We start from the raw sequence: 10,763 nt of genomic DNA on the forward strand, positions 1-10,763 counted from the left end.
CCTTTGAGAATTCCAAATAGTAACTAATACTTTCTCTATCCTTTATTATAATAACTTTAGCGAAAATTATGAATATTAAGAAAATTGTTGAAGTAGTAAATTTATCTACAATGTGTAACAATTTTACATATTTACCTCTATAACTATTAATAGAAAAATGCTAACATTTAATTTATCCTTAAAAAATAAGGACGGTCATAGTTTAACCAATGCCCCTAAACATAGTTTAATATTCTCCATCAGTTAATTTATTAGGCCATGGAGGGAGAAAATAAGGACGGTCAAAGTATATACATGTATTTACCACTTACATGATTATTACAGGGGCTAGTTAAGAAGGAACAAGTGTAGGATTGGCCATTAAAGGGATTCACTTTAATTACGGAGAATATGATACTCCCTCCGTCTCACAATTATTGTCTCTTTAATATTTTTTCTTTTCTAATAATTGTCATTTTACAATATCAATGCAGCATTTATTATTTTTTTTCCACTATTATACCCTTATTTATTGAATTTCATCCAACTTAACTACAATTAATAAGGGTGTTTTAGTAAATGCTACTAATTTTACCATTGAAATCAACACAATTAATCATTTCCTTAATAATCGTACACAAACCTTAAACGACCAATATTGTGAGACGGATGGAGTAGTACATAGTACATACTAGGAAAAACCCTAGGGCCAAACATTAGTCCTAATTTGTACACCCAAATTGTTGATTTATCTTTTAATTTTCTTTCTCATCTCAACCTTAATTATCGAGAACATGATAGTACATGAGGTAAAACCCTAGGGCCAAAGATTAGTCCTAATTTGTACACCCAATTTGTTGATCCAATCATTTTACGATAGTACATAAGGTGAAACCCTAAAGTCATTCTTTTAACATTTTCCTTTAATAATTATTCCAGTTATCATCATTTTTATAATTATTGATCCAATCTTAGAAAGATTATAAATGACATCAGACAAAAATTAGGAAGTTCTTAAATGAGAATTTTATGAAGAAGAAATTAAGAATTTGATAACCCAAATTATTAATCAGCGACAAATTAAGGGAATGAAGAAACACATGGTAACTTAGTTAGGTGATCATTATGCGGCCAGAAACAACGCATATATATCATATTTTATCATCAAAATATCTTCATGCACACAACACAAGTAGCACTGGCTTTAATCCTAGTTTATCTTATATAAGACCGACATAGTACATAATCAATACATCATTAATTACCCAATAAAATCTGGATAATAGAAATCAACATCATTTCCTAAACCATTGATAAAGAAGCTGCAGATTGACAACTGCACTTCCTCCCACTAACATAGAATAAAAACTACGCTATCACTCCCAGCTCAAAAACTTAGACTGTGCCAAAAAAAACTGTATATAACTATATATTATATAGTTAAAAACTTAGATTGAACCCAAAAAAAAAACTTAGACACTAAGCTAAATAAATATGTATAGTACTTGGGGTTGAAAGAGTTGTTAACATCACTTTTTTCGCTACCAATTTGAAGATTTATCTTATAGTGGGTCCAAATGATACAATGAGATAATTTGTCGTCTACGCATGCATATGCATGATAAGACCAAATTGCTTTAATTATATTAAAACCGTCAAAATTTAGTGAAATCGAGTTTCATGGCTAAAAGGACGTGAGTACAAAGCTAGAGAAGATAAATTAAATTATAAAACAATGAAGAAAAAGAACATATTTTGACAAATCACTTTAGAAATGATGCAGAAGATGATTTTTATGAGTCAAAAGTGAATATTGTAACCGCAGGTTTTCCACATGACAATTAATTAACTTTAGATCGGTCACACAAGGACAAGGAAGAAAACAAATCATATCTCAAAGGATCCTATGCTATAATTACATCAATTCACAAATCAAGTTTTGTCAATCAACTAGCAATGGAACCATTGCATGTGACTTCCTATGTCATTGTAACTTCATAGTTGAGCAAAATACATTAATTGCATGTTGTGAATTGCTTGCATTTGATTGCGACTCAATTTGTAACTTTATTACCTTATGGAAAGTTTGTAAGAACTTCTTTATTTGAAAAAACTTTGTGATTCTTTTGCTTATGGAAAGGAACTGTCTTTCTTCCCCTCTAATAGGCTGGCTTCATCATAAAATTGGAAATATTAGAGCCACAAAGATCTAGGTTTGATCCTGTTTCTGCCAGCTCCAACATGTCATTCTGCATGTAATTCAATAAATTCTTGATAAGCATATTCTGTTAATGTGGTGGTTAGAGTTGTCATGTACTGCATTATAACACATGGAGTATTTTAGAAGGATTGAAACACCGATAGAAACACAAATGTTAAACACGACGTTGGCACAACACAAATGAGTAGACATCGACAATCTAAGAAAATAGACGTGATTGAATGTAAGTTTGTGTTTGACACTAACGCGTGTCAGACACCAAATTCAACTTTTATTTGTAGTGTGAGCACTTGATAGGCTGGTAGCCTTGAAAATTAAATGATATTTTGATGATCCTTTTTGTTGTTGGAGTATTTAATATTCTGTACCTACTATTGATTCCATGTCACATTTAACTGGTGTATATTTTACTTAGATGTTAGCTTAGTTGTTCAAATACTTACAACAAAAAAAAAAATGCCACTTGGAAACAGTGAACATGAATCACATGGAAAACTAAGACTAGAAACAGTTGTAATTGTGTAATCGAATGTTTGGAAAATTACAAAATCATGTCAGTGACGTGCGTTTCCCAAACTCTACAATTAGTAGCTTTTCAAAAACCACGGGGATGCGATATTTCCCTTGTTGCTGCTAAACCAAACACACTATAAATGTGTGTTTGGAAAATTACAAAATCATGTCAATGATGTGCGTTTACCAAACTCCACGATTAACAGCTTCTCAAAAACCACGGCAAATGTATATAGGGAGGTGATATTTCCCTTGTTGCCGCTAAACCAAACATGCTATAAGTGAGTGTTTGGAAAATTACGTACATAATCATATCAATGACGTGCGTTTACCAAACTCTACAATTAGCAGCTTCTTAAAAACCACGACAAATATACATAGGAATGCGATATTTCCCTTATTGCCGCTAAACCAAACACACTATAAATAAAATATAGTAATCCAAGTTGCTAGATTGAATTCTAAGATGAGAATCTTCACAATCGTATCATTGTCTTATGTTAGTTGTAACTTATACATCATTGTATTATTGAACATTAAGTCCATATATTGGAAACCCAAATTCAACAACAAAGTAGCACTATAATTGATATTTCGTCTGTAAATTAGTATTAACAACTTGAAAATCATGTTGACTAGTGGTAGTGTACTCTGTCATACAAATTAGGAAAACAATTTAACCTATTAATCTATGTTTGTGGCTTAAAATGAAACACATTTGTGAATACATTATTCTTCCATTCTAAAATATCTCAATGATGATATTATTCCTTCATTATTCCACATGCGTAGATTTGAATGCTCACATAGCAAAAAACAGTTACCCAACAAATAGGAAAAAGGGTATCCATCTTGGCTGGAAAATATATATTAAATACAATTTCAGTTGATTACATGGCCTATGACCATGATCTATCAGGCATATATTAATTATTTATTATTGCTCAGTTTTTATATTAAAATAATTAGCAGTCCTCCAATTAGTCTTAGACCATATACATGCACATTTGCAAATTCCACTAGGACACGTTTAAACATGTCTCAGCCATGACCTGGCATCAGATTCAGGTATGGTTACAATACATAAATGTTCTCTTCTTATATCATATGTGGGTTAAAATGAAATTATCTTGTGGTCCTCCCTTTTTGTTAGAATTCAAAAAAATTCTTTATTGTTGATATTCAAACAAAAAAGACTATATCGAATAGTGGCAGCAGAGAAACAATGAAAACAACTATTTCTTTACAAGATAAATCCTGCCTAGAGGAGAGTATATATAAATCTAATATACTATTAACAATCTGTCAATTTTGCCTGTCAAAATAAAAATAATCTGTCAATTTTTTTATATGTACAATTTTGGCCTGCTATGTTACTTTTGTTTTGTTTTTCAATTAACAAAACTAAACAAAAGCAATCCCTGCTTAAAATTTGACATTTTTATTATTCTAGTTTGTTGAATTATCAACATTCTAAAATCAATTCTTGTTTTACAAAATGCTCGCAATGGAGGAAGAATACTGCAATGGAGGAGAGAATGAGAGAATGTAGCCTATTTCTTGAGAGGTTATTTGGTTAGAAGTTCACTCATCAACCTTGAGAAGCTCGGTTTGAGAGTTGGCATCGAGAGAGTGCAAGGACAAGAGAGGAGAACTTACAATTAAAATATTTTACTAACTTATTGCAATTTAGCCCCTGACATTTGCATCAGTTGCCAATGGTAAAAGTGTCGCCTGTGTGTATAGTATAGTGATTAGTGACGTGTATGCCAAAGCGACACTTAATGTGACACATCAACTCATTAACTAAGTTAATCAAGATTAACAGATGGACCAAAGTCCCAAACCGATCATTGTTTTGTAAATCCATGTATAAATTTGGATTAGTGATAATATAAGGGTCTAGAATGATACATAAGTGTCAAAATTTAGGGTGGTTTTGGATATTTACAGTTAAACTTCACAGTTATTGTTGCCGTCAGATAGGAAGGCTTTAACTTTTTAAGTCACCAATATAGATGGCAAAGTAAGCGTTGCAATTTAGATACAAAATTATCTGCATATATAATTGATGGTAAGTGCAAAATCAATGGGTACCAATATCTGGCATCACACTGACTTCAAATAGCCGGAAAAACTCAAATTTGCACCGGTCGAAGCTGATTTTCTCTATCAAAGTCAGAGTTGGTTCTGGTGTGTAAGCACAGAGTCGGTTATGTAAATGAATAAGTCAATGATTTTTAATCAAAATCTTGATGCTCCCTTACGATAAGAAGAAAAAGATAGTAACAGTGTTTGTTGCAAACATGCATAACTTATGCATGTTTGCAACAAACACCGTAGCATAACTAGATATCAGCAGCAAAATTTGCAACTTTAGATTTTGAGTTCGATCCCTTGTTCTAGCAGCAAAGTTAAGGAAGATATTAAATATGATAGAAGAAATCCTATAACAAGATAGCAGGCTGACACACCAAACTCCGTTAGGGTATTAAGTACCCGTATCAGTGAAGAAACAAGTGTAGATACCAAACTGAAAATAGTATAACGGGTCGGCATCCATCTTCCATTGCAACAATAATTATACCACATTACACCACTATAGTCATACCAGAAAAGCATCAGAGCCACAGCAAGTAACACCTAGAAACAAGTATAAACTTCCTGCAAAACTTCGTCTCTTTTTCTACACTGCACAACATAACCAATTAGGCTGCAGGATTCTATCAAGATTCACGATCCATCAAGCCAAATATTCAGTGTCCTTGACTCTCATTGTCCCAGATTTTCACAGAGCCAAGTATTTTCGAATAATATAAGAGTACTTAAGGATAAAATTAATTATGCAGACAACTATAAACTAACAGCCGCTATATTGGCGATTCTGCAACAATGCTGATAGGAAAGAACCACACCATGAGACTCATGTACAAGCCTTACAAATTCAGAACCAAACTCGGCCCCTCAAGCAACACACCTTTTACAGCTCTACAAATCACGATCACCACATACTACATGCGTATCACCAAAAAAATATTGCGAGTCTAGATACGAACAATCACCGAATACAAGGTTCTATAATAGCAACTCCAATTCATCTAGATAGATATTGTCAACTTCACACCTTCAACTGAAAGCATCAATACTCACAAGTCACAGCCCACTAACATGGTTTATCAACCACCAATACAACACCCATAACATTCTTCGCCACATCATGCACAAGTACTTTTAAAACACACATACCAATCTGCATATGAACAGCAAGGACAGGAGGACAACAGCAGATATACTTCATCGATTATGTTTGAGCCGTTGTTGGATTATGTTTGTGCAGGTGAATATTTTTATGGGAATGGAACTTCTCCGTTTCTCATTAGTTATGAAAATATAAACATTCCAAATATCATCTATACACCCTAACTTTGGTAAAAGAGAGAGAACATGGAGAAAATCCATTCGCATTTTTGCACATCTTGTATCTTCCTATATTATTCTTCCCTTTCCTCCATATCTCTCATCTTATCTCTTCTCTATTTTTTCATTTCTCTTTACAAGTCTATTACCTACACCATTCTCGCAGTTTCCTTCAGCTGCGGGAGAATCATTATTTTAAAATATTGATCAAACAGATGCCAGACATTAGAATTAGAACACAAATTTGATAGAACATATCACTAATTCATTAGAACAAACTATTACATTACAATACAAGTAAACTAAAAACAAAAAAAAAAAAAAAAAGGCCTATAACAGACCACTTCAACATCCATTCAAATTATTGCCCACTTCTAGGGCTCACCTGAATCTAAAAAAATGCAAACGCTATCATAAATTAAATACCAATGTAAGGTTGCGGTGTTTTAGACTTCGAAAGCAAAAGAAAAAGGAAAATAAAATACCATGATGAATATTCTAGTTTAATTTAACAAACAAACTAGGTTTCCAAAAAGATAACCGAATTAAGTGTGTTTTTGCAGTAATCACTGGCAGAGCTGCTCAACTGCAGTCACAATTTGAGCAGGTTGGACCACTGTCCATTCCTCCAATGTTCCGGCATATGGAGTCGGCACATCCTGAGAGGATAAACATATGATAGGAGCATCCAAATAGTCATGGAAATTTTCAGTAATGGCAGCCGTCAAACTAGCACCAATTCCACCCGTCCGCATGCACTCCTCCACTATGAGAACCCGATGTGTCTTCTTTATTGAATTCCCAATTGTGTGAAGATCAAATGGTTTCAAAGACCTGATATCAATCACTTCAGGGTCATACCCCTTGTTCACCAATGTCTTGGCAGCTTGCATGACATGATACCTCATCCTGGAATATGTTAATATTGTAACATGCTCCCCGGGCCTAACCATCTCAGCTTCTTCAAGTGACAGTACATACTCTTCATCTGGGATTCTTTCCTTAAGGTTATAAAGCAAAACATGCTCAAAAAGAATCACAGGGTTGTCGCTTCGAATTGCAGCTTTCATCAAGCCCTTCGCGTTATAAGGTGTTGAACAAGCGACCATCTGAATGCCAGGGATTGATTGAAAATATGACTCCAGACGCTGCGAGTGTTCTGCTCCAAGTTGCCGACCAACTCCACCGGGCCCACGAATGACAACTGGTATTTTAAACTGACCTCCAGACGTATAATGCAGCATTCCACAATTGTTAGAGATTTGGTTAAATGCCAGAAGTAGAAATCCCATGTTCATGCCCTCGATGATTGGCCTCAGACCAGTCATGGCAGCTCCAATACCCATTCCAGTGAAGGCATTCTCAGCAATAGGGGTGTCCAAAACTCTGAGGTCGCCAAACTTTTCAGCTAGGTTTCTAGTCACCTTGTAAGATCCTCCATAATGACCTACATCTTCACCCATGACACAAACACAAGGATCCCTTTCCATTTCTTCTTCCAATCCTTCACGCAGGGCTTCAAAAAGGAGAAGTTCATGCCTGCAAATAAAATGCACATCTGATGAATGTCATTGTTATTGATCGTAAATAACTATTCAGTTAATGCAACAAGCTAGATGTATGCTCTTTTGATCGTAAAGGAGAAGTTCATGTTTGCTCTTTGATTCAGAGATGTCTTGTTGTTCCTAGATGGAAACTATCGACTTGTTTGTCAGAAAATAAAATAGAAAAAGGAAAAAATGTGCACGGCAGCATTTCATACTTTCGAGAAGCATTGATAAAGAAGTCAAAAGATAAATTAAATTGACTAATTACATTTCAACTATGACTTGGAACTAATTTCATCTCATTTATCAATATCAAAGGGTAAAAATGTCTTCATGCTGGGACTAAAAGGTAAACAGTTCTTCACATTCTTTACCCCTCCACAGTTTAGGCCATATTTCACTGTTTTGGCCTAATCTTCTTTTCAGCTGTGAAGCCCCGATACTCCAAAAATAGTGAAGAATCGTGTCCGACACGTATCTGATATCTGATACCGATACGTCCGAATACACGTATCGGAGAAGTATCGGCCAGTTAATATTTATTTTTTTGAAAAAAAAATGACTGATACGTGTCGAATACGACTAACTTATACTCCGACAACGATACTTCTGTCTTACATATTTCTTTTAAAAATAATAATAAAAGAATAAGAAAATAAAAATACATAAAGACGGACAACGCTATCAAAAATATATTGTCTCTTCTAACCAAAAAAAAATATAGGGTTCCTCGTCACCACTAAGTGATGGCTATTCCCTCTTCTAACCATTACCACCGATTAACTCAATCTCAACATCAGCATCATTGATTGCCTCCATCAACACCTCCGGTGAGTTATACTCAGTTTCTGTTCTCTCTAATGTGATGTTTCTTCTGTTCTTCTTTTCTTTTATTCTTCTCTCTGATTGGGAAAAAAATTGTTTGTTTTTAAATTATTTGTTTTCAATCTCAATTAGTGTTAACTATTAAATAGTCAACATTAGACAACAATGTTATTTCTTGATAGTACTAATGATGTTCTCTTTGGATGATACTAATGATGTTTAGCTATATTCTAATTTGTGCAGAAATTTTTGGTAATTGTTACTTGTTTTGATCATTTTCATTAATGTGAATGTTTGTTTATTATCGTTTTTAGTGTATGTTTATACATTGTGCACTTCCGCTATTAATCTTAAATTTAATTTTTTAATAATGTATCTAGGCCGTATCATATTGGGAGTTTTGAAAAATTTCTTGTATCGGTATCGTATCCGTATCGTGTCAGGTATCGGGGCTTCATAGCTTTTCAGTGGTTAACTTTCAGCTGTACGAAGCATACGCTGAAGGCCTGAAGTCATTCTTAATTGAAGTGAAAGTGAGAATTGTGCAATGTGTGTAGATTTTACATGTTTGATTTATATTTTTTAAAAAATTGCCAATTCTTCTCCTCATTGAAGCATAGCCTATCTGCTTTGTAAAATTGAAAGCGAGACTATATAATTAGATTCATTTACATGTAATATCAATATACATTTTAACTACACAAAGAGTTGAATCAATCAGCAAAATCATAAACATAACAAACAAACAAAAGACAAGAAAGATTAAATTGACATAACAAGAACAACATCAAATGTTTGTAGGGGAAAACATACCCAGGTTTCGATGCTGCAGAAGTCGCGGAACTACTTTCCTGTGTCTATAACCAAACAACAACCAAAAAAACACAATTTTCAAACATGATTACACCACGCAATTACAAAAAAATGTGGAAAAGAGTGTGAGTGATGAGATAACTTACTGCAACTGCATTAGGAATCAACAATTCACTCTTACGAGCTGCACCAGTCTTCAAAGTCTTGCTCACCTTTGCATCAGATCTGACAACAAAAATGTTTCCTTTCCTCTCTGAAATCAAATCAGTTACAAAATGAAAGAAACAGCATCAATGGTCAATAATAATACAAGAACCCCATTAACTTATAAGAGAAACCCAGAATCAAAAAACCATTCAACGAGTCAAAAAAACGAACCTTTAAGGGATCTACGAGAAGAAAGGAGTAGCTTGTTGGAATCAAAGGAATTGGAGGTAACAGCTCCCAATCCTTGGAAAAGGGTTGCCATTGGATCAGAGAAGAAGAAGAAGAAGAATGGAAATGAAGGATTGAAGAAAAAAGAGTGTGAATTTATTTGGGAAAATTGGACGGAGAAATTAAGGAAGATTTATAGTTGGGGTGTGTTTGTTGTTGAGTACTAAATAGATGTGTCTCTGTTTTTCCGTTCTCAAAGGTTCTTTTTTTCTTTGTTTTGTTTCTTACCACATGGTGCAATAAGTAAGGAATTAAAAATGCATTGTTTCCATCGCCACTTTGCTTTTCTTGTGGATGGAGATGTCTTGTTGGTGGCCTAATTAGATCCCAACTGCATTTTCTAATGGCACCTCACATTATGCACCTCTTTAGTCTTTGTCTTAATGTTGTTTTTGGTTTTCATATGGGTTTCATGAAATGGGTTGTAGTTTGGAATTTTGCTCTTTTCACCCCTCAAAGTTATTTGGTTCTTAAACTCCCGATTATTTTGTGTTTATTAGTAAAGGGGAAGGGAAAGAAAACCACGTTTAGTTTGTTGAGTTTAATTGGTTTGGCTCTAGGGGTGTTCATTGTTCTAAACTGCATTGGAACTGAACCACATTAATGGATACAATTCAGTTTTTAAAACCACTTTAAAAAAAACTGGTTAATTTTTCAAACCAGTTCCAGTTCGGTTTAGAACCGGTTCAGAACCGGTTTACAGTTTTGAACCGGTTTATTAATTTTGAACCGGTTTCGAACCGGTTTATAGTTTAAAACCGGTTTACTTATTTTTAACCAGTTTTGAACCAGATTTACAGATCTGAAGCGAAGAACGCAGTGACACAAAATTCAATTCAAAAACGCAGTGTTATAGATCTGAAGCGAAGAAAAGAACGCAGTGTTATAGATCTGAAGCGAAGAAAAGGAAGCATACCGAAAGTGCGAGATAGAAAACGAGCTTGAAGGAGAACTTGCGAAGCTCTTTAAAGAGAAGATAACATAGTACAATGAAGCTGAAGCCGGCGAAAGAG

At 34.1% G+C, this 10,763-nt stretch overlaps 1 protein-coding gene across 1 annotated transcript; it reads right to left on the reverse strand.

Annotated features, from left to right (window-relative positions):
- Positions 1-6,373: 6,373 nt before the first annotated feature.
- LOC146933042 (pyruvate dehydrogenase E1 component subunit beta-3, chloroplastic-like) lies at positions 6,374-9,964 on the reverse strand. The gene is made up of 4 exons (XM_085704771.1): positions 9,694-9,964; positions 9,462-9,568; positions 9,316-9,359; positions 6,374-7,669 (listed from the first exon to the last, which is right to left on the reverse strand). Exons 1-4 carry the CDS (start codon positions 9,782-9,784, stop codon positions 6,697-6,699), a joined length of 1,215 nt encoding a protein of 404 aa, XP_085560897.1. The 5' UTR covers positions 9,785-9,964; the 3' UTR covers positions 6,374-6,696.
- Between the last annotated feature and the right edge of the window lie 799 nt (positions 9,965-10,763).

The sequence above is a fragment of the Medicago sativa genome, chromosome 4 (genome assembly GCF_051527215.1).
Source record: "Medicago sativa cultivar Bolivia chromosome 4, Bolivia_mono, whole genome shotgun sequence".
NCBI classification, from domain to species: domain Eukaryota; kingdom Viridiplantae; phylum Streptophyta; class Magnoliopsida; order Fabales; family Fabaceae; genus Medicago; species Medicago sativa.